The sequence below is a fragment of the Leptopilina boulardi genome, unplaced genomic scaffold (genome assembly GCF_019393585.1).
Source record: "Leptopilina boulardi isolate dan_hultmark-lab unplaced genomic scaffold, ZJU_Lbou_2.1 LbouV2_258, whole genome shotgun sequence".
Taxonomy (NCBI): Eukaryota; Metazoa; Arthropoda; class Insecta; order Hymenoptera; family Figitidae; genus Leptopilina; species Leptopilina boulardi.
This window is the reverse complement of record NW_026137816.1, coordinates 332100-358568: the sequence shown is the minus strand read 5'-3', so window position 1 is coordinate 358568 and position 26469 is coordinate 332100. Positions and strand designations below refer to the sequence as shown.

General features: G+C 30.7%; 1 protein-coding gene across 6 annotated transcripts in view; it reads left to right on the top strand.

Moving 5' to 3' along the window:
- LOC127280923 (homeotic protein antennapedia-like) overlaps positions 1 to 26469 on the top strand; it is a 364206-nt gene that overhangs the window by 101814 nt on the left and 235923 nt on the right. For 4 of the 6 annotated variants that reach the window (XR_007842895.1, XR_007842896.1, XR_007842894.1 and 1 more), the window contains one exon: positions 21845 to 22256. Coding sequence is in view for 2 of the 6 variants with exons in the window: in XM_051304333.1 (XP_051160290.1) it covers positions 21845 to 21979 (135 nt within the window). In the remaining 4 variants the exon portion in view is untranslated. Of the gene's footprint in view, positions 1 to 21844; positions 22257 to 26469 lie in introns of those variants that run through there. The other 2 variants (XM_051304333.1, XM_051304332.1) reach the window with 2 other exon arrangements.

Sequence of the window (26469 nt, the reverse complement as noted above, 5' to 3'; positions counted from 1 at the left end):
AAAAAATCAAAAGAGTAAAAAGAAAATTTTATTAACTGGAAAATTATATTATAATTTGAAAAAAAAATAGTATAGCAAGCACGTAAAGTAGGGGAGACCGAGGAGGAAAGTAACAGAGGAGGAAAGTAACAAAGCTTATAACTTTTAAACAAATTATCGGATAGACATGGTTCAAACATATTTTTAGTCGGCACTGTTCCCCCTTCCTCCTCCATAGTGTGTCCGAGCCTGACAGGAAAGGTTAGGTCTGATTCCGGTGTGACGTGCAGAAAAAACGTCAAAAGTAAGTTTTCGTTCAAATTTTCAAATTCTCGTATTTCTTTAATTTTATTGTTTTTCAAAATGTGCCTTTCGTTATTTTGTAGCCTTATTATCTGTCTTTAAGTTGTGCTTAAACAAACAATTTAACAGTTGTGTAGTTTTAACTTTTTTGTTGACATACAAGAAAAAATCGACCGAGGAGGAAAGTAACACGCTACTTTTCTCCTGTTGTCGATATTGTCCATGTTTTAATTAATGATTGAAGCAAATCGTATTTAATTTTACGAATAACAGAGATTTATTTAAGAAAAACCTGTGATCTAGGTAAGCATAAAATATCTTTAAGAAAAAAAATGAGCTAAATTCATAAAATGTTCGATATATGTGCTAAATATGTCCCATATATGTGCCAAATAAGTATAAAGTGTACTTAAACTTTTATGTGTTCCTAATAAAAATATTTCTAATTAATAATAGTCATTAGTCTAAAGAATTTTACATAATTTTATATTGTTACTTTCCTCCTAGGAGCTTGTTACTTTCCTCCTCGGGGGTGAGGAGGAAAGTAACAGATGAAGAGCTTGCGTAAAAGTTATACTGTGAACTGTCAATTTATTATAAATGTTTAATTCAAATTTTATTTAAAAGGTGAATGTCCAAGCTTTCATTTAATATATTGGACAAATTTATCCGACAAATATTTTTAATGCTAGCATAAAAAAACTGATTTTTGTTACTTTCCTCCTCGGTCTCCCCTAGTACTTTTTAGCCACATACGCTATTTTTTTCGCCATTGTTATGAAAAAGTGAAACAATTTTAAAGAAAAAAAAACTTATTTTTTAAAAGAATTAATTGAAAATTAAATTTTAGAATAGTTTATGCAAAAAATTAACAACTGCCTAAAAAAAGACTTTATAAGGCAATTTTCTGCCTAAAAAACTCTTTTTTTATAGGCAGTTGGCCCAAACTGCCTTAAAAAGTGCTACTTTATCTACCCAAAACAGGCACAAAAAAGACACGTTTTCATGTCAATGGCGAAAAAACTATTTTTTTTACAAAATGCTGACAAGTTTGTATCATTTTTTTTTTTTTTTTTCCTTTTTTTGTATATTTGTAATTATTCTTTAGAAGTTTTTCGTAATTATAAACATTGGATTAATGCAAATGTACGCTTAAAAGCTTAATTGCATCGATAAAGCATGGAGAGGCATTAAATTCAAATTCATGTAAATTCATTCAAATTTATGAGAAATAGGTGGACGCGCAAAGCACTTATACAGGAAAGAAAAAGAGGGGAAAAATAAAAATTAGTCCCCGCAGACCGGCCCCGCGCGAAGCACCAACGACCAAACTCCTTTTCGTCCCTTTTTTTTTTTTTTCATCAGCGCCATTTTAAACGCGCGATCAACCTACCACGAAACTGTATATCCAAGTTGATGTTTTATATTTTTACCCCCTTCTAAGATAATCTTCCCTTGTGTTCTAAAAAAAAAAAAAAGAAAAATTAATACACGGCGGTATTTTTAAATTCCATTTTTTATGAATAATTTTTCTTTTTTTTTTTTTTTTTTTTTGAGGAATAATTATATCGTTATCGCTCTTTTAACTTTTACGCACGTTTTAGATTTTATGGCTTGTTACGATTGAGATTTTATGGCTTGATTCGTGGATTGATCGATGAGCCAACACTCCATTCATGTTAATTGCTAGCCGGTAATCCTCTTTGATTAGATAGCCGCATTTTACAGCCTGACATATGGACCATTGATTAAACTTTGTACACAATTTCTGATCAAATATAAAATTGGGTTATGTATATGTATTTCAAAATATATTGTTTTGTATATGTATATATATAATTTTCAAAAATTAATCCACTTTTAATTTTTGCGAAAATATTCAATTATTTTTTTTTTTATTTACGATTTGGTTTTTAAATATAAATTTTTTAAACGATGAAATTCTTTTGCTCCTGAAACAAAAAAAAAATTATTTTAGTAATTTTAAAATATTTTTAATTTTTCAAATTCTATTTTTCTATCTGTAAATTGCAACCAAATTTTCGAATACCTTCATGAAACATTTTAAAAATCCGAATTATGATTTGTTTGTCGATCTGTGTGTGCCAACTTGAATGATATAGAATTATAGGTAGTCATTACCCAGAATCCCACACGCCCAACGAATTAAATTAATAGAGATATACCTTGAAACCTCTCAACAATGAATTATATATACTTTTACAATGTGAAAAATCTCATAAATTGCATATATATACGCAACAAGGTGAAAAAAAATCATAACATTGTTTGAAAAATTATTCAAGCCGATCGAGAAGAATCAATTTTCTCTGAATTTATGAGAGATCGATGAGTATTTGAAACTATATATATATACAACGAACATTAAGAAGCTCCTCGAATGCAAATTTTGTATATAAGCAAAGGTCATATATGTTTTTGCTTTCATAGATGATATATAAATCATGTTCCATTCCAGCGCGGCTTTCTTTGGTTTGATAATTTTTTTTTGCATTTTTCCTATACGTTTTAAACGTCTGCATCATGCATGCGCGATTATACAAGGTTTTTGCAGGATCGATATTGTATATATGGAATATAATATAATACTCCTTCGAAGCATAAACGACGTGCAGACGAAGTTGACGATTTTTTTTTTTTTTTTACCTTTAACGATCCATAAGTGCCTTATTTCATACCTTTTTCCGCCATCATCTTTCTTTTATATATATATAAAACGGAATCCTGAGATGCTGCAAGGAAGATGCGCGCAACCCAAACATTTCTCTCTTACTGCAATTACTTCCGAACCATTCTTTATATACCCCCTCCCTCCCCCCCACCGTGCCTAACTAAAAGTCTCGCAAATTGTTGGTTATTACATTCCCTTTTATCGATGCGCGCGCATTACTTTTATATTCTCTTCAAAATTTTTATTTTCATTTCAAGGTAAAATCTACAATCAAAATAAAAAAAAATTCTAATCTGAAGAAATATTTAATAAAATTGAAATCGAAATTTGGATTTATTTTTGTTTTATTGCGCCATCTACGAGGCATATTCTTCTTGCGAATCAGAATCAGCCGAGTGGCGCCACCTACGAGGCATATTCTTCTTGCAGTTAAGAATTAGCCGAGTGGCGCCACCTACGAGGCATATTTTTGTTGCAGTTCAGAATTAGCCGAGTGGCGCCACCTACGAGGCATATTTTTGTTTGCACAATTACATTTTACATCGTATAGGGAATTTGTATTTTTTTTTTCTAAAAATATAGGCGCGATTTTAAAAACATTTGGAAACGAAAATATCTGAACGATATATCTAGGAACAAGGGAAAGAATTGGAAAAAAAAAATTTTTTTTTTATTTTTATTTTGGTGGTTACGTAGTTACCATCAGGTTGGTTGGACTCGCGGGGAAGATGAACGAGTCGGCGCGGCACGAGATCTTATCCCTTGCAGCAGCGGCCACTGAATCATCCGCTTTGAATAGGCCCTCGCTTCACTCCCTATATTATATGCGCGTATAGGTAGGTATAACCAACCTTCTTCCTATATATATATATATATGCTGTCCACAATATAAACCTGTGTATATATGTATGCGCTTTGATATAAATGCGTTATACAGAAACCATGGTACGCACTAAATTAAACTGCGTGTGTCACACTCACCATATAACCACCTTATGTGACTCGAAAGTCTCGCGCGAATTCACCCCCCCCCCCGCCCCTATGAGTTACCTGCGCGCACAGGTTAACGATAATGCTCACACTGCTACCAGAGTCTTAATCAGCATAAATCATACCCACAATGCTTTTGCGTTTGCCTTCGAATCTCTACAGAGTTGCTTATCTAGTTGTAGGTGTTTCTGTATATGTATATATATATATATATATAGTATATATATTTACTGCGCGGAATTCCGAAGATGCTGCGCGCACATTGCCTTTTCTCGTTAGATTAAGATTAATTCTCAGAATCAAGTAAATAAAGTTTATTTCATTCAATCAAATTCGCTTTTTTCATTCAAAAAATTTATTAAAAATAAACTACAATTTGACTATACAATTTTTAGGCAATATTTTTTATGGCAAAATTAAGGCAATATCCGGCAAAATTATGGCAATATAAGGGCAATATCTGGCAAAATTATGGCAATATAAGGGCAATATCCGGCAATATTTCTTGGCAAAATTAAGACAAAGCTAAAGCAATAATTCTTGGAAAAATTATTGCAATATTCGGCAATATTTCTTGGCAACATAAGGGCAATATCCGGCAATATTTCTTGGCAAAATTAAGACAAAAATAGGGCAATGTTTCTTGGAAAAATTATTGCAATATTCGCCAATATTTCTTGGCAATATAAGGGCAATATCCGGCAATATTTCTTGGCAAAACAGAGGCAATATTTCTTGGCAACGTAAGGGCAATATCCGGCATTATTTTTTTGACAAAATTCAGGCAATACTGAGGCAATATTTCTATGCAAAATTATGGCAATATAAGGGCAATATTTGTTGGCAACATAAGGGCAATATCCGGCATTATTTTTTGGTAAAATTCAGGCAATACTGAGGCAATCTTCGGTAATATTTTATGGCAATATAAGGACAATATTTCTTGGCAAAATTAAGACAAAACTGAGGCAATATTTTCTTGGCAGCATAAGGGCAATATCCGGCAAAATTATAGCAATATTCCATGGCAATATAAGGGCAATATTCGGCAATATTTCTTGGCAAAATTAAGACAAAACTGAGGCAATATTTCTTGGCAACCAAAGGACAATATCCGGCAATATTTCTTGGCAAAATTAAGGCAATACTGAGGCAATCTTCGATAATATTTTATGGCAATATAAGGGTAATATTTCTTGGCAAAATTAAGGCAATACTGTGGCAATATTTCTTGGCAAAATTATGGCAATATTCGGCAATATTTCTTGGCAATATAAGGGCAATATCCGGCAATATTTCGTGGCAATATATGGGCAATATTTGTTGGCAACTTAAGGGCAATATCCGGCAATATTTCTTGGCAAAATTATGGCAATATTTCTTGGCAATATAAGGGCAATATTTTTGGCAACATAAGGGCTATATTCAGCAATATTCCTTGACAATATTGCAACATTATGGCAATATTTCTTGGCAATATAAGGGCAATATTTTTGGCAACATAAGGGCAATATTCAGCAATATTCCTTGGCAATATTGCAACATTAAGGCAATACTAAGGTAATATTCTTTGTGAATATTTCTTGCCAACTTTAAGGCAATACTGATGAGGCAGTATTCGGCAATATTCCTTGTCAACAATAAGGCAATATTGTGGACAGAAATTGTTCTATTGGGTCCGCTTGTTTTTTCGTCAACAAAATTTTTTCCCACATATATTCTTATTGATTTGATAAAAAAAAAAGCTATTGTTTCCTTATATCTAATATCTAAACGTACATTATAGTTTTCGTATTTTCTTATGTATACAGTCGCACGAATGAATATAAAATTTCCAAAGGTGTCTAAAACATAATCCAAAAGTTACTCAACCTTTATATGCAACAATAGCTGCGATTTAAATATCATCAAAAAAAAAAAACTGATAATAAATGTCACAAATGTAAATAAAAACATTTATATTCTCCATAATGAACTACTGGATAGTAAAATAACATTACTTTTAATAGGGGCCCCTCTATATCTTGAGACTATTAAAATTTATTATTTTATCACGATTCAGTATACTTTGATTTAAATTATCAATTATATATATATATATGTTTTCTAATCAATCTCTATTGCTTGCGCGCATTTATTGTGCAATTTCCCATGCGGATTTGTTATCCCTTAAGGTCATCGTGTATATATCATTAATCGAAACACATTTCGCCTTGTATTTCGCAAAATTCACAAATATCGTTTTACATATACGATTTTTTGGTATAATCTTTATACAAATCGAAAACTTATATTTTTTATTATATATATATAAGAATCTCGGAAAGTTGCCAGCACTATTTTTTTGTAAAAGAAGAACGGGAGGAAATCGTTAACAAGTTTGATGTGAAAACTATATATTTACCCTGAAAAAATCAACGCACTCTATTGGAGAGAATTATTATAATAATAATGATAATAATAATAATGCCAAAAAAGTAGCGTCGCGAAACATTTTTTGGCAGCCAAATCCCATATCGCGTTCTACGAATCATGAATGAAGTAGCTGTGGAACTAGTTCTGGCTAACTTTCATGATTTATGTGAGTTCATTATTATTTTCGCCTGCGGAATAATCGCCAACGTGAGCACAGTCGGAACTATACTGGCGCGCTTGAATAATGGATCTTTGTTTTTTTTTTTTTTTTTTTTTCTTACGCCGTGTGCATTCTTTTTTTTCTTTTCTTTTTGGCATAGCCGATAATAATCAATGGGATTTTTCTTTTAATCACGAATTTTTTAATCTAAAGAATTATATTCTTTGCGGAAAATATAGAACATGAAAATATAATTTTTAATGACAAATACGATTTTTTTTTTAAAGTGCGGTATTTATTAAAATTTCTGATATGATACGAAAAGAAATTTGGGAAGAAAATTAAAATAATAAAAATTCAGGTAATGTGCACCTGTTATATATATATATATATATATAGGAAGAGGGAGGGGAATTTATGACGTGAATGAAAATCGTCTCATCGTTCGCGATTTCAGATAATGATCGGTTGCTTATAAAGACGAAGATGGAGTGGGCCGATCTGAATTCCCGTTTGGTAATTCTGGAAATGTGAACCAAATTTTAAATTCCGGTCCCCATCTTCCATAATCATAGTTTCTTGCAAGCGAGCGTGATGGCGTCCTGTTGGTAGGAACCGGCTCTCCCCACTTCTTTTTTTTCTCTCTCTCTCTCTCTCTCTCTCTCTCAGGGCCCCCTAGGGATTGTGAGGCCCCTGCCCCCGTACTAGGACCTGCCCTTCGATCGCGGATCCACATACTATACATAAATGGTGACCACTGTTCTTGTAAAAATCAGTTTTCCATTAGAGCAATTGTAATTTTTTTTTTTGCAAAATGCTTTTTTGTCATTAAAATTTGAAACTAAAACAAAATTTGTTATTTATTTAATTAAGAAATTCTATTTTGGTTTATGATTTTCTTATAATTTTGAACCATCACTGAAAACATTTAACAAAATTTTGGAATGTTTTGTTAATTTAGAAGCATTATTGAAAAAAAAGTAACAAAATTTTAGCAATTCAGAACTATCATTGAAAATATTTAATGAAATTTTTGAAGTTTCTGTAAATTTAGAAGCAGCACTGAAAACATTAAACAAAATTTTAGAAGCTTTTATTATAATTTAGCAGCACCACTGAAAACATTTAGCAAAATTTTGGAACGTTCTGTTAATTTAGAACCGCATCACTGAAAACATTAAACCAAAATTTTAGAATCTTCTGTAAATTTTGAAGCATCACTGAAAACATTTACCAAAATTTTTAGAACCTTCTGTTAATTTAGAACCATTATTGCAAACAATTAATTTTGTTTTGCTTAGCAGCATTTTTGAAAACATTTTAAAAACATTTTAGAACCTTCTGTAAATTTTATAACCATTACTGTATAAAGAATTAACAAAATTTTAGAACCTTTTGTAAATTTTGAAGCAGCACTGAAAACATTAAACAAAATTTTAGAAGCTTTTATTAATTTAGCAGCACCACTGAAAACATTTAGCAAAATTTTAGAATCTTCTGTAAATTCTGAAGCAGCACTGAAAACATTAAACAAAATTTTAGAAGCTTTTATTAATTTACCAGCACCACTGAAAACATTTAGCAAAATTTTAGAATCTTCTGTAAATTTTGAAGCATCACTGAAAACATTTACCAAAATTTTTAGAACCTTCTGTTAATTTAGAAACATTATTGCAAACAATTAACAAAATCTGTTTTGCTTAGCAGCATTTCTGAAAACATTTTACAAACATTTTAGAACCTTCTGTAAATTTTATAACCATTACTGTATAAACAATTAACAAAATTTTAGAACCTTCTGTAAATTTTGAAGTATCACTGAAAACATTTAACAAAATTTTAGAACCTTCTGTAAATTTTATAACCATTACTGTATAAAGAATTAACAAAATTTTAGAACCTTCTGTAAATTTTGAAGCATCACTGTAAACATTTAGCAAAATTTTAGAACCTTCTGTATATTTTAAAGCATCACTGAAAATAATTAAAAAAATCTGTTCTGCTTTATGTTCTATTATATACTTTAGCAACATCACTAAAAGCATTTGACAAAATTTTGGAACCTTCTGTTAATTTAGAACCATAGTTGAAAATTGTAAACCATTAAAATAGTAATTTTTTGCCAAATTGGATTAAAGAAACCAAAATTAAACTAAAACCGCTGCATTTAAACTTAAAATTTTCCGTAATTTATTTTTATGATTCCAAAGCTCTATATTCAAGAATTTACTCGCAAAAATCACGGATGATTAGAGAGGCAAATACTTTCGTTATCTAATTTCTTATGTATATATCAAAAAAAAAAAAAAAAAAAAGAGGAACCTTTCTGTTTCGCGATCATCAGAGCGTGCACCGGGGAACTTTAATGACTATTACAAGAGTCTCAATCAGCGGACGTAACAAGCCAACGCCGATACTCGTCAAGCGTGTCGAGACGTGATTATATTTAAATCCTCAATCATGGAATATATCCAAATAAAAGATCTCCATACCATTTTAGAAAAAAAAAAAAATATATCTATATATTTATATTCTTGTAACATCCTATCAAGAATTTCGATGGCAATGTCTAATGTAAATGAGAAATCTTTCTTGGTCTTATCTCTATGGTCAGAAACTGCCAAGAAGCGCCAAATAGCCTTTAGAGAGAGAGAGAGAAAGAGACCCCTTTTGTGAATATGGAAGGCACCTCTCATATACGAAGACTTTAGCCATACCTCAGAGTTGGAAATAAGGCGGCAATAAAGCATATGTAAAATATATTCTGGAATTCCTTTTAGGACGCAGATATATGGCTTGGCTGCTCGTTGGACAGGATTTTGTGTCCGTGTATTTGTAAAATATATATATATATGTATGTGAATCTTCTGAATGTATTCGTCTATATATTATGTGTGAATTTCTACATATATGATTTTATAGTGTGTTTTGGTATATATACACTTTTTGGTTACATATAATATGAGTTATTAATATATATTATTTTGATGGTTCATTTTTTTTGGTTCTAAAGTTTATTTCGTTAATAAAAATTAGGAAAAATGATATAGAAAAAAAGGAATAGTTGTGATAAAACATTGTTACAATTAAATCCAACGGCAAAGGAGAATAAAATCCATATGGTAATTTTGAAAATCTAAAAAAGAGGGTATTAGCATCGACAACGTAAAAGCTGTTTCACTATACACGAAAGTCTCTCTCTCCATTGCTTTGAAACCTTTTTCTCTTCTTTTTTTTTTTTTTTTCCTGCTGGGAGCATTTTTAGGTCCACAAGAAGCAACGCCTTGTATACAGGCTCGAAGGTGTCCGTGCCTTGCATCTCAAATTTTCGACCGAAAAACGAAAAAGGAAGAGAAGGTGGAAATCTCCACGAGACCGTGGGGCAAGAAAAAGAGGAGGGTGAGAAAAAGGATAGAAGATGAAAGGCAAAGAGAGAGAGAGAGAGAAGACTATTTCTCCGGTAACCTCCCACTGCTCTTGGGATATGAGAGAGAAAAAAAGTGGAAAGAGAGAAAGAGAGAGAGATCGAAAGCTGCTGCGAGGTGTCGCCTTACAACCGGCTCGCTTACCTACGAAAGCCTCTTTTGCATGCCATCTCTTCCACCATCTCAAATGCTCCTTTTTTGCACTTCGCGTTCCTTATTCTTTTCTAAAGATGCACCGTTTCCTTTCGGACTTTGCATAATTATTACAGTTACCTCAGCGAGTAAATTCTTCTTCTTCTTCTTCTTCTAAAATCCGTATACACTTCAAAAAAAAAAATTACATTCTTCACTGTTTATTTCTAATTAGAAAAACAAAAATTTAGAATCGATATCGTGCAAGAATTCGCGCGTACATAATTTATCGTCGTTGCTATATAAAGGTTCTCAAATAGGTAGGAAAGAAAGTCAATTTAAATATTTAAATTTTCAAGTGACGAGGCTGATATTTTCGGTGAACACGCATACGATAACGAAAAAAAAAGAAAAAAAAAAATGAAGAAACACACAAGAACCAGGGAGCAATAAGAATCATTTCTTAGGCAGTGAATGTCGTCCGTCAAGAGGCGTTCCCCTAATTTACATCCGCTCGATATACAGCCTGTGTACGACCTTTCTTACCCGTATACAAGCCACTCATCCCTGTATATATATCTCATCCGCAGTATGTATAAAACTCGAAATTTCCCAGCGGGCTTCATACATTTTAGAAACCCCCCCCCTCCCCCTCCCCCTCTCTCCCACTCTCTTTCTCTCTCTCTCTCGTGAGGAAAGAAGCTGCTGCTGTTGCCTCTCTCGATTTTGCTGGTGTCGCCGTCTTCCCAAACAGCCTTTAAATGCCTCATAAATTCAGACTATAGCCGGTATATCGTGTTAGCAAAAAAACACTATACCGAAACTACAAGCCGCGTCTTTCATTCGACGAAATTCACCGGCAATTAGCCGTCTTTCTTTTTCTTAAATCTATTCCAATTGGTGAATTGATGCAATAATACTTATCAAAAATTAGTGTATTATGCCAATTGGCAAAGTATTAGGCAAAAAAAAAATTTGGTAGACTGTATATTTAACCAGTTTTGACTGTATTGATACAAAAATACCGTATGTACATACTGTACTGGCTGTATTAATAAATTACTGTATAAAAGTATTTGTGCTAGACCGGAACTGATGTTTCAGTAATGGCAATTCAATACTAAGCCCAGTACTGGCAAATCTGTACTGCGAGCTGGTATTAAACCAGTACTGTATGTACTTACTGTATTTTTCATTATTACAGCCAGTACTAAATTTATTGACTTTTTTTATTAATAATGACAATATCGCATGTACTTACTGTATTTATTACAAATAGAGGTACTTACTATGTACTTTTCGTTAATATAGCAAGTACTATATATGTATATGTACTTACTGTATTTTTTACATAATGAAATATAATTTCAATAAAAATGCTGTATAAGTACATGTATTATTGTACATATATTAATAAAAAAATACAGTAAGTAAATATGTAGTACCAGTACTGTTTATACTTACTGTATTTGTTGTTAATACAGACAATACTGTATGTACTTACCGTATTTTTTTATTAATACATATTTATTTATTGAATTTTTTTTTATTAAAGATATTTTTATTAATACACCCAGTACTGTACGTACTCATTGTACTTCATTATTGATACTGATGGTACTGTATATGTACTTACTGTATATTTTTAATTAATGAAAATTTAAATTTCATTAAAAATACAGTAAGTACATGTCATATTGTCTTTATTAATAAAAAAAATACAGTTATTGAATACAGTATTCTCTGTATTTATAAAAATTACTACAAATAAATGTAGTACTTGTTTGTTTTAATAAAAAATACAGTAAGTATATACAGTACCGGTTTGTACTCCTTGTATTTGTTTCAATACTGACAGTACTGTATGTACTTACTGCTTTTTTTAAATAATACAGCCAGTACTACATTTATTTATTGTATTTTTTGTTAATAAAGACAATACTGCATGTACTTACTGTATTTATTATTAATAGAGTTACTGTATTTATTATTAATAGAGGCAGTACTGTATGTACTTACTGTTTTTTTAATACAGCTACTAGGGCATGTACTTACGGTATTTTTTAAATTAATTCAGCCAGTACAGTACGTACTCAATGTACTTCTTTATTTATACCGACAGAACATTATATGTACCTACTGTACTTTTTATTAAAACAGCAAGTATTCTATGTACTTGCTGTTTTTTTATTAATACAGCTAGTAGGGCATGTACTTACGGTATTTTTTGTATTAAAACAGCCAGTACTGTGTACATATATGTACTTACTGCTTTTTTTATTAATACAGCTACTAAGGCATGTACTTACGATATTTTTTGTATTAAAACAGCTGTGTACATATATGTACTTACTGCTTTTTTATTAATACAGCTACTAAGGCATGTACTTACGGTATTTTTTAAAATTAAAACAGGCAGTACTGTATGTACTTACTGTTTTTTTTAAAAAATAAAATCAAATTTAATTAAAAATACAGTAAGTACATGCCCTACTAGCTCTATTAATAAAAAATTGCAGTAAGTGAATTGTATTTTCAAACGTTTTCGTTTTTTTTTTTTTAATACCCGCTACTTTTGACCGGAAACTTTTCCAATCAGTCCCGGTACCATCTTGTGTCAGAAATTGAAGAATCAAATTATCCCTAATTCACATGTATTAATGAAAAAAAAATCGATTGAAAAATAAAATTGTTGAAATTCGAAATCCCATTGCAAATTGAAGATGATGTAAAGAAAAAAAAAGGAATCTATGTATATAATAAACGGAATCTCGTTACCTCATTGCGAGCATTTGGAATCGAACATCGATTCTTACACTCTTTGTCCTTTCTTGTTCCTTATGTCTTTTTGCGAGTTTCATCCGATTCAAAAGCGAGGGGTATATATGTATATATATATATATATATATATAAGAGGCTTGCTTTTGCCGACGTCGTTGCGGACGTAAAAATGCGGTATATGTATAAAGCCCGATATCTTATTCACGAACGTTCCATTCGTTCTTCTTATGGGTACCCCTATACACGACTGCGGCGACATTCTTGTTCGCGTCGCATAACTTCTTGGCTTCTGATACCCCCATCCCTCCCTCTTTTAATACCTTCTTGTTGTAGATTTACCCTGCTGTCTTCCACAGTCGGTTTCATATATATATAGAATATTTTCAAACCGGAAATAAATTTTTTTTCCTTTACAAAAAATTTGTATTTTGGTATACAAAAAAAAAAAAAAATCGGCAACTATAAAATTTTTCTTAGAAAATAACTGAAAATAATTTTTTAGTTATTTAAAATTTTTGATGTTTATATAAAAAAAATAACTGTAAACTATAAACAAAAAAAAGGTGAAAAATAATTTTTTTTTGGGTAATTCTCTCAAGAGAGGGTAAGATAAGAAAATATTTATGTATATATATATATAGAAGAACTGTGTGTGCCATTGTAGAAAAATGTGTCAGCCATGAATGTGTCCCCTCTTCTTTTTCAAAGGGGATCTCTCATTCATCTTCATAGATAAAAGGGTCTTCTAAAAAAAAAAAAGTTATGGATTCACAATGGTCGTCTTATGTAACACAAGATTCATTAATCTTTCTCATGTTGAGAATAATCCTCCAACATTCTTGAAATTCTGAATATATATATATATATTACACCAAGATGAAAATTGAGTTATATTTAACATTCTATTAACTCACATATAAATAGTCAAGAATTTTACCCAGATGTTTCAAAAAAAAAAAAAATTTATTTCCATTTAATTCCAATTTTTCTTCAATTTCAAAAAACTATTTCTGAATTTCAAAAAAAATCTGTTTTTCAAAATTGTAAACCTTTTTACTATCCTGATTTTCGAATTTGAATTAACATTTTACTTATAATGAAAAAAAAAATTATTTAGACGCCAAAAAAGGACTTATTATTTTGCTAAAAAAAAAAAGGAAAGGGAAAGGATTAATTGACACTCGTGCATATGGAATTAATGGGCAATTCGTGGTAATATTAGTCGAGAATTTTCCCTTCTTGGAAACAAAGTGTGTCTTATATTAAAGAATTTGTCCAGGAGTTGGGTCGTTTCGTACATCCCATGACTAAGAGGTAGCAGAGGTCGTCGACGTAATTGCGATAATTTCCTCGCGTTTCTCCCCCTCCATAGATGATGGTGAGAGCACCCTTATTGCTTTGGGGACCCCGAAAACTCGTTCGCGTGTCGTAAGTTTTGCGAGTGTCCCCCATGGGCGTGAGTTTCCCGGGCATAAAGGTATATATACCTATTCCTTCCCGCAACAAAACCCTCTTGTTTTGCAAAGAGAGAGAGAGAGAGAGAGAGAGAGACATTCGGTATGAGAAACGCGTAGCTACGCAGCAAGACCGTAGCTCAACTTGGGTATATATATATATATATATAAACCCTCCTCCCCCCCTCTCTCTCTCTCTCCAAGTCTTGCCAAGGTAGAGAGGTAATCCTCTCGGGGGCGTGAGTTACTACCATCGTCCCTCTCGCAACATTCTCCTTCGTATTCCTCTCCCCCTCCCTTCTCCCCCCCTCTCCTCCACCCATTCCCTTTGCTCTCCTTTTCCACTTTCTCGACACATCTCCCTTTTCTCTTCTCATTCCACTATCTTCCCTTTTCCATCTCAATATCCCCCTCACTCTACCCTAATAATGTCAACCATCCCTCGACCCCCTTTCCATTTTAACCCTCCTTTTATTTTACTTTACTCCTTTTCATTCTTCATTCGACACTCCTTTTTCCCTCTGTCTCTCTTGTTCATTCCTATTTTCTCTTCATTCAGATGAATTTGAAGGAGTATTTTTTGTGTTGTTTCTTTTTATTTCTTTTTCTTTCTATTTTCTCTTCATTTTCTTCAAATGAACTGTTGATTCTTCTTTTTTTCTTTATTTTCTTCAGATGAACTGTTAATTCTTATTTTCCACCAACATTTTGAAGGAGTATTTGTATTTTTTAGTTACTTTCTTTTATCTTTCTTTTTCTTTCGCTTGTTCATTTTTATTTCCTCTTTATTTTCTTCAAATGAACAACATTTTCCAGGAGTATTTTCTCATTTTTTCTGTCATTTCTTTGTTGGGGGGTTTTTTTTTTCGAAATTGTAATTTTCAATCGTAAATATACAGTTGTATACAATGATAAAGAAACTCCGAAAATGGAAATTCTAAAAGTGAAAAATCTGCGCAGCTATGGGGAATTGAACCCTTGTCCTTGGTGTTGCAAATCCGGTAGAGGAGCCACTTAGCCATTTCACCTACTAAGAACTAAATGCTCCGAGTTATTATTCTGTTTGAATATATTTTATTACAAATAATATTATATAACGAACTCTATAAAGAAAGGGACTTAGAAGACAAACGAATTATAGGTTATGTTAAGGATAGTTTTAACCTGATTAAAAGTTTCTAAAAATATATTTAGTTTTATTTATCGAAACTTAAAATCAGTTCTTACTATTTTGAACAAAATGAAGACTTAACTATCAATAATTTGTATTAATAGTCGATCCTCTGTCTATTTTCACTTAAACATTTTGAAAAACATAACCTATAATTTTTTTGCATCTCTTTCTTCAGAACGCACCATATTTAATATTGATATATTAATTATTATTTATTAGTATTATTATTATTATATTAATTAGTATTTCTATATAAAATATATCTAACATTATTTATTAATATAATTATTTGTAATATTATTATTATATTTATTATTAATTAATATATTAATAATATAATAATAATAATATTTATAAATATTAAAAAAACAAAATTTCTTGATTAGTGACAAGTGTCCTAAAATAAGACATATCTATTTTTGCAGTGTTGTGCGTGCTTTTTTTTTAAACATTCTGTATAGAATTTTAAAAAGAAGAAAAATCCAAAAGAGAGGAAGATGTCGACCGCAGCTGGAACGTTAGTTAGTTGTATAATTAATAACTTACAGAGGAGTTAACGAGGAAACCAATGGCGCAACGTATCGCATACCTCTATACGAAAACGAGCTCTCTCTCTCTCATGTCTTACGACGAAAAGGCTCAGGATCCCCCGTGTAAAGCCTGGATCGCATAAATATGTGGTTAGGCTTCTTCGCAATGAGGGTTGCGTATTCCCCTTTTGTACCAAGAGTGAGAGAGAGAGAGAGAAAGAGAGCGCCACCTGGAATATATAACGATATAGGCATTCTTCCTTGGCTTTACATCGACGACGCTTAAAAGCCCATAAAGCATTACATTATATGCTCTAAAAAGGGAGTTTTTTCCGTTCAAAACACCGAAAAGTGAAGATTACCAGCTTTTTCAACCCCGTATATATAATGTTGAATATCCCTTTTTATCGACAATGTCTCATGTAAATATAAAACGAGATATAAAAATAATATATCCCACCGCTGCCACCATTTAAATATTTTTTTTTTTAAATTCTGAAAGTTTAATCAATTAAGAGTCTAGACTTCAAACTAACTGTGTGCCTTTCATAAGTAGGCACACAGTGCAAATTGGTCCAGCAAGAAACTTACAGCTTCGGCAATCGTGGGATTTAGTGCGTTTTAGGGATGACGTATAGCTGCTGAGTTATCTTGAAAACAAAAACTATCGTATATACGTGCTAAGGGCATTATTCTCAACGCAAGTGTAGAGGGTAGCCTAAAGCTAAAGGGAAATATCTTACCGCAAATCCCCAATGGACCTTCACGCTCCAGGCCAATTCACTTACTTTGATTTGATTGGCTCTTCTCCTGCGTCTTACTATATATATATATATATACTATAATGTATAGAATGATGCGGCTTCCGTTTGTGGTGCTTCGTTTCAGTATAGAGGGAACGTGCAGAAGAAACGAATAGAAGGAGAATGGCAGGCTTGGCATCGTGTTTTGCGAGAGCCGCGAGAGAGAGAGAAAGAGAGAGAGAGAGAGAGAGAGAGAGAGAGAGAGAGAGAGAGAGAGAGCAAACTTATACGGGCAAATCCCCAGCAGCAATCAACGTATTGGATCCTCTTATTAGACTTGGCAGCAAAACTCTCCCCTTTTATGGTCCAAACACGTTCAACCATTTCGCTTCTGTTTGGTTACACTTGCGTGATGAGCCACATCATCGAAACTTTACTCTGAGATCCACCATTTGTTGCCTATATGCTATTAATCACACTTGAAAACAGTTTTTTTTTCCTCTCCCTAAACATATTAGCGCAAGAAACAATGATTGTATAATGGAAAATATCTCATTGCGTTTCACCGATAGCTCAGTTGGTTAGATGTACTCGCAAGTGTCAAACAAAGCCTGATGGTTCGATCCCAGTCGATGGTGAATATTTTTTAAATCCAAAACTCGATAATTTTTAAGAAAAATATTAATTCTACAAAATATTAATGTTAATATTTCTTATTAATTTGTTATTATTTATTAATATTAAAATTAATTTGAAATTTTTAAAAAATATTTTTGCAAATAGAAAAATTTTTCAAGAAGAAAAAAGTAAATTTTTTTCCTTTTATTTCAAACTACATCCATCTGTTTATATATATATATATATATATATATATCCTCGACGATTATTCCCTCTCGAGGTCTGTTTCGCGAATTCAGCATAAAATTCGTCCTCCCTTTCGATTAGGAAAGCCACGCACGCTTCTTATACTTTTCCAAGCCGTAGGTTTTCATCCCCTGCACACCGAAAAAACGAAGTTGCTTTCTCGAATGAACTATATATATATATATATATATATATATATATATATATATAAATGGGGTGAGAGAGTAGGGAAAAAGGTAAATCGAGAGAAATGCGATGCTGTCACATTTTCTACTTTGGGAAGACATATGAGGGCAGTTTAATTGGGGGGGAATTTATATATATAAGTTTTGGAGTCTATCACACACAAACACGAAACCTATATATATATATATATATTTCTTTTAAGGACTGGCAGAGGGTTACGTGACAAATAACCCTTATAAACGGTTCGTTATACAATTCCCACCCCCCCCCCACCCCCTACTCGCAAATATGACACAAAACCTGGAAATAGGAATCGCGGACAGAAAATGGGATTGGTTGGATTCCACTTGATTACTGCGCGATGATAAACATGACGCTGATATGAACTCTCTCTCTCTCTCTCTCTCTCTCTCTCTCTCTCTTCTCTTGTTTCGCATATATATATATATGTATACCGATTTTGTACTCTCTGCCAATAATAGATCGTTGTAGATACCATTGTAAATATGACGCGTTTATTGGAGGGTGATTCGTGTATTGCTGAACTCGGTCTCTCTTCCGCTTCTCTGCATCCATTTTGTATATTTACTGCCTCAATCTCACCCATTTTTTTTTATCCAACCCCCCCCCCAATGTTTTATTCCTGGTGGGCTTATACAAAGATATATACAATTAAAATTGGCATCGAATTACATTTTCATTGTAATCAAAATTGTGTTTATAAATGTCGTTTTTTTAATTTGTAAAATTTTTTTTTTTTTTAAATATAGTATTTTTAGAAAAAAAAGATTTTTTAGTGGGGCGAAAGAAAATTTATATTCGTGTTTGTATATATATATATATAATAGGGTTAAATTTAAATTGAGTACAAGGTAACAATCGCCTGGGGGGTAAAAGGGTAAAAATCAACGAGGGTGGCATTTTATAGAAGACGTATAATAAAGTGGCACCCTATTAATGGAATTAGTATATAACCATAAACATTTAATTAACATATATTTTGGAGGTAGAGAAATTTTTACTGGTACTCGCTGTTTAGGAATTTTTTTACGAAGTAATTTTCTGACTAATTTACTCAGTAATTTACTAAGTAATTTACTAACTATTTTACTAACTATTTTAGTAAATACTTTAGTAAATACTTATTAAATACTTTAGTAAATACTTTAGTAAATACTTTAGTAAATACTTTAATAAATAATTTAGTAAATACTTTAGTAAATACTTTACCTATTTACTAAATACTTTAGTAAATATTTTTTACTTAATAATTTAGTAAATACTTTACTAAGTAACTGTTTTATTTAATACTTTAGTAAATACTTTAATAAATACTTTACCTACTTACTAAATACCTTATCTATTTACTAAATACTTTACTAAGTCACTGTTTTACTTAATAATTTAGTAAATACTTTAGTAAATACTTTACCTACTTACTAAATACTTTACTAAGTCACTGTTTTACTTAATACTTTAGTAAATACTTTACTAAGTAACTGTTTTATTTAATACTTTAGTAAATAATTTAGTAAATACTTTAGTAAATACTTTACCTACTTACTAAATACTTTACTAAGTCACTGTTTTACTTAATACTTTAGTAAATACTTTACTAAGTAACTGTTTTATTTAATACTTTAGTAAATACTTTAGTAAATACTTTAGTAAATACTTTACCTACTTACTAAATACTTTACTAAGTCACTGTTTTACTTAAAACTTTAGTAAATACTTTAGTAAATACTTTACCTACTTACTAAATACTTTACTAAGTAACTGTTTTATTTTATACTTTAGTAAATACTTTACTAAGTAACTGTTTTATTTAATACTTTAGTAAATACTTTACCTATTTACTAAATACTTTACTAAGTCACTGTTTTACTTAATAATTTAGTAAATACTTTAGTAAATACTTTACCTACTTACTAAATACTTTACTAAGTCACTGTTTTACTTAATACTTTAGTAAATACTTTACTAAGTAACTGTTTTATTTAATACTTTAGTAAATAATTTAGTAAATACTTTAGTAAATACTTTACCTACTTACTAAATACTTTACTAAGTCACTGTTTTACTTAATACTTTAGTAAATACTTTACTAAGTAACTGTTTTATTTAATACTTTAGTAAATACTTTAGTAAATACTTTAGTAAATACTTTACCTACTTACTAAATACTTTACTAAGTCACTGTTTTACTTAAAACTTTAGTAAATACTTTAGTAAATACTTTACCTACTTACTAAATACTTTACTAAGTAACTGTTTTATTTTATACTTTAGTAAATACTTTACTAAGTAACTGTTTTATTTAATACTTTAGTAAATACTTTACCTACTTACTAAATACTTTACTAAGTCACTGTTTTACTTAATACTTTACTAAATACTTTACTGATTAACCATAAATATATACATTACTGACAACTTTGTTTACTACATTTTTAAATTACTTTACTAACTACTTTGCTAATTACTTTACTAATTAATTTACGGAATACTCATTCAATTACCTTTTTAATTACTTCACTAGTCACTTCTTAAACTATTTTACTAGTTAATTTATTAAACAGCTTACTAACTAAAAAGATACAAAAAGATAAAAGATTAAAATTAAACAGATTACTAACTTTTGTATACTGATTATTTTTAAAGTTACTTTATCACTTTAGTAAATACTTTATTAACTACTTTTCTAAATACTTTACTAACTATACTATACTAAGTACTTTATAAACTCTACTTTACTAAGAAAATACTTTACTAAATTCTTTACCAATTACTCTACTAAATACTTTACTAACTACTTTCCTGAGTAAATACTTTACTAAATACTTTACTAACTACTATACTAAATACTCTATTAACTACTCTACTAAGTAAATACTTTACTAACTAACCGTTTTACTGAATACTTTACTCACAACTTTTATATATTTTTTAATTACTTTACTACTTACTTTACTGAATACTTTACTAAGTACTTTACTAAATACTTTTCTTAAAACTACTTAAAATTTTATTTAAAAAAAAAAAACCAGTAAAATAAACAGTTTCAAGCGTTTAAGAAAGAATGAAAAAAAAAATAAAAAAAATATGTGAGAAAAAATTGAAAGGACAGTTTTAACATTTTCAGAGTTGGTGAGAAAAAAATCTTTGGCATTTGTGAGAGCAGTGAAAGCGTGTAAATGGTATTAAATAAAGTGTGTATATATACAGTATATAGTGTCGTGAAATTGTATATATACAGTATAGAGTCGTGTATATATATATGTATATACATATATAGTGAGAGAGTGGCCGTTTTGAACAGCCACTTGGGTGCAGTAGTGGAATAAGCCCCTCCGGTGTGGCGCAAGCTCACCTTATCGGCCGTTACTGCCTCGTAAAACCCCTGTTTCGCCTCTGCCTCCGCTTTTCCTGCAAAACCTTTACTATATACAGATTATGGAACAGCCCGTATGCACAGACTGCTTTTAACCCTTTGGCTTCCGACGCGTTCTGCGACGACCTACATAAAACAAACTGCGGCATCCATGACACCATATAGCTCTTCGCTTCGAAACACGCTCGCGTCCCCCACCCCCCTACCCTTCTTTGACACCCCTATAAAGCTTTAACCAACATCCTATATCAAGCGTCTCGTAATCGCTACAAGTGCCATTAAAACAACTCATTTCACCCTTCAATGCATATATATATATTTCCAAATTCAACATCGTAAATCTCCAATTAGAATTATTCTAATTCGATAGTCGCATAAATCCCTCCTTTCGTCGAATATATAGATATATATTCTCTAATTGAAATGTTTTTTTTTATTTTCCTGCGCGCGCGCATAAACGACGCTATTTTCCCATCCTTTTTTGAATTATTTACTTTTACTATTTTTTCTTACTCTATAACTACATATATTTTATTACCCAATATTTATACTATTATTACGCAAATTAAAATTTTTTTTTATTATTTTTCAAAAAATAAAAATTCATATTACATTTTTTCAGGAGCAAATGGATTACGCAGACGTGGACGCCAAACGTATACACGTTATCAAACATTGGAATTGGAAAAGGAATTTCACACGAATCATTATCTCACAAGGCGGAGGCGAATTGAAATGGCGCACGCGTTATGTTTGACGGAAAGACAAATTAAAATTTGGTTTCAAAATCGACGGATGAAATTAAAGAAGGAAATACAAGCAATTAAAGAATTAAATGAACAGGAAAAACAAGCGCAAGCACAAAAAGCAGCGGCGGCAGCGGCTGCGGCTGTACATCAACAGCAAGGGGGCGGTGGAGGGGGACCCGACGGGGGTAACTAGGGGTACGCCCTACACCGGAGCCCCCAAAATCATCCCACCGCCAATCCACATCATCCTCTGCTAGTACCACAATGTACACAGCTATATTAAAGGTAGGATTCTTCAATATTTATTTTATTATATTATATTATATTATATTTTATTTTATTATATATTTATCTCCATCAATTTATACTATATATATAAAGTATTGTAAATTTTCCTTACAAAATTTATTATTATTAAAACGTATATGATAAAATAATAATTTTTTTATAATATTTTACGATGTATTTTAAAACTGCATAGGTTGTTTATAGTCATTGATAGGGAAAAAAAAAGAAAGCTATTGCGAAATCAAGTTGGTTCATTGGTTAAGAGTTCCGATTTGTGTGCGTTAGGTTTAGAGTTCGATTCCCACTAGCTGGATTTTTTCATACGAAAAAAAATGTTGCTATATTGCATTATAATATTACAGCATTCTTACGGGTAATATTTCCTTATTATTACATGTAATATTACCGTAATATTACCGAGTAATGTTGCACCAATATTACATGTAATATTACCTCAATATTATGTGGAATATTATCTAGAGGCGGACATTTTGGTAGAATAATGTTTCAGTGATATTGCAGTAGTATTGTATTTATATATTACAAGAATATCCCAGTAATATTACAAGAATATTACAGGAATATTACAGTAATATTAGAGTAATATTGCAGTACTATTACCGGAGTATTGCCGAAGTATTACCAGAATATTCCAGTAATATCACAATAATATTACCGGAATATTACAAAAATATTACAGCAATATTAGAGTACTATTACCGGAATATTACCAGAATATTCCGGTAATTTCACAGTAATGTTGCATTACTATTACCGGAATATAACCAGAATATTACAGCAATATTACCGGAATATTACAAGAATATTACAGTAATATTAAAGTAATATTACCGGAATATTACAAGAACATTACCGGATTATTACAAGAATATTAGAGTAATATTGCAGTACTATTACCGGAATATTACCAGAATATTCCGGTAATTTCACAGTAATATTGCATTACTATTACCGGAATATAACCAAAATATTACAAGACTACTACAGCAATATTACCGGAATATTACAAGAATATTACAGCAATATTACAAGACTATTACAGCAATATTATCAGAATATTTCAAGAATATTACAGCAATATTACCGGAATATTACAAGAATATTACAGTAATATTAAAGTAATATTACCGGAATATTACAAGAATATTACTGCAATATTAGAGTAATATTGCAGTACTATTACCGGAGTATTACCGAAGTATTATCAGAATATTCGGGTAATATCACAGTAATATTACCGGAATATTACAAGAATATTACAGCAATATTACCGAAATATTACAAGAATATTACAGTAATATAAAAGTAATATTACCGGAGTATTACAAGAATATTATAGCAATATTAGAGTATAATATTGCAGTACTATTATCGGAGTATTACCGAAGTATTACCAGAATATTACAAGAATATTACAGCAATATTAGAGTAATATTGCAGTTCTATTACCGGAATATTACCAGAATATTCCGGTAATTTCACAGTAAAATTGCACTACTATTACCGGAATATTACCAGAGTATTACTAGACTATTACAGCAATATTACCGGAATATTACAAGAATATTACAGAAATATTACCGGAATATTACAAGAATATTACAGTAATATGAAAGTAATATTGCAGGCATATAACAGTAATATTACCGGAATATTAGAGTAATATTGCAGTGCTATTACCGGAATATTACAAAAATATTACTGCAATATTATCGGAATATTACAAGAAAATTACAGTAATTTTAAAGTAATATTGCAAGAATATGACAATAATTTTACCGGAATATTACAGTAATATTAAAGTAATATTACAAGAATATTACATTAATATTACCGGAATATATTTGTACCAAATAAATATTTACTTGTACCAAATAAATATTTACTTGTACCAAATAAATATTTACTTGAACCAAATAAATATTCATAATATTTATATTTCCAGTTATAATTTCAATTTTTTTTCTTGATTTATAAAATTACATTCAAAAAAAGAAGAAAAATGAAGGGATTTTGATGTTATGAAGTTTATAATACATTTTCGTAGAATATAATAATTTTTTCGAATCATTCGTTTAAATCCCCTTATGATTGCAAAAAAAAAAAATCCAAAGACATAGCTCCTCGGGGGAATTTTTTTTCCCTCCCTCTTTTTTTTTTTTGATAGAACCCATAGCAATGTCTGTTTGATAATGGCAAAGCGATTCCCTTCGAATCTCAAGGGAATGAGGGGGTAAAATCCAATGGATGCGTGAGGAGCGAATCTAATTCTAGACATTTGCGGCGGAAGCACAGAGAAAGTGAGCGCGCGTTTGTTTCTGCATTCTCTCTGATAACAGAGTGCCTAAACTCCAAAAGCGCTTATATAGTTAAGTCTTGATTGAAGATATAGAGAGGCAATTTCGAACTGTTTAATTAAAATGCAATTAACTAGAAAAAATTTCTAAAAAAAAAAAAAATACATCTAGTGAGTCAATTCTTGAGAAGATAAAAAAAAATTAGAATTTTGAAAGATTTTTTTTTTTTTTTTTTTTTTTGAAAAGTTTCTCGTATCTCTATTTTTATAAGTAAAAGTTTATTTGCGAATTGGGCCACCCTCTTTTTGATATCTCACGAAATCCTCGGAACTATCCTTGTGTGAACGTTTCGCATTTAAAACCATCTTCGGGCAGCATATCTAATGAGGGTAAAACCGAGTACAAGCGTGCCTTCATAATTCGCTAAGTTATTCCATTTGCGTGCAATGTAGCTTCGTTAAACACGTACATCGTACACGAGCATGTTAGGTACGATATACACGTTTCTATTGAAATGTTGAAAATTCAAAAATCCCCCATGGATAATAAACGTCTTTGCAATAGACACTTCCTAGAATCATATATATATACATGTAAAATATATATTAGATATGAGAAAATAATTATTTACATAGTCGGATGTAACTTCGCTATAAAAAAAAAATAAATTCTTATTTTATTTTTTGGGAAAAAAATTCCTTGGCAAAATATTTTATTTAATTACTTTTTTTTTTGTCGATCATCAATTCAATTAAATGCCTTGAGAGAAAAAAAATTTCACCTATCCATATTGAAAACCTCTTAACATAATTTAATTAACGCAAAATACAAAAAGAAATTATCGAGAGAGAGAGAGAGAGAGAGAATATAAATTCGATTCATTGAATAGAATGGACATTAACCAACCCCGGGGACAAAAACTTGTAACGCTAAATTTGTCCTGAAAAGAAGCTATACCGAATGAACCTTCTTTATAATTACCCAATTTTTTTTTGTTCGGGTATTTTTTTTTTTTTTTTTGTCCGGAATTCAAAAGAGAAAGTAGAAAGTTTGTTTCAGGTACCAAAAAAACAGATCGATGTCAATTTTTAAAGAATAAATACAGCAGCAGCAGGTAATTTGTATTTGACTTTAGTTCGGAATATAATAATTTGAGAAAGAAGAGCGCGCGCGAAAAAAAAAAACTCAGCGGGAGGCGCGAGACAAAAAAAAAAAAAAGAAGTTCACTTTCGAAATTTTTCTCTGTCCGTTGCTTTTTTTTTTTTTTGATTATAGAAAAATCAGTGTATATGCTTTCGTTGAAAATATTTTCAGAAATAACTGTAGGTTCTGTTAAATTTAAAGAGAAGAGGAAGAAAAAGGAGGAAATTAAAAAAAAAAAAAAAAAATGAATGGTGCATGTCAGACTGTGATTTGCAATGCTGGCTTTGAACCTTGAAATAAGACTGCTTATCCACTTGTACCAACCCGGTCATCCGTTTCTCGCTTTTGAAGGCGTCTGAAATACCAAATGGTGTTGAAGGGTTTAATTTATTTCCACCCAGAGCTTATTCTCTATATAAATTTATATATATATATATATGTATGTATGTGAGGTCTGAACGAAATTCAAGACATGTATATGTAATATTTGAAAAGAAAATTTTAACAAAATTTTTTTATTTATTTATATGAGATAATTTTTTTTTTTTAATTATTTGAATTTTTATTTATTTATTTGTAGTATGACCAAATTTTGGGTCATTTTGAAATTTTTTTGTTTAGTGAATTTTTTTTTCTTTAGCAATGGTTGCCAAGGATTTTTTTTCCTTAGCAACGGTTGCTAAGGATTTATTTCCCTTAGCAACAGTTGCTAAGGATTTATTTCCCTTTTAGCAATAGTTGCAAAGGAT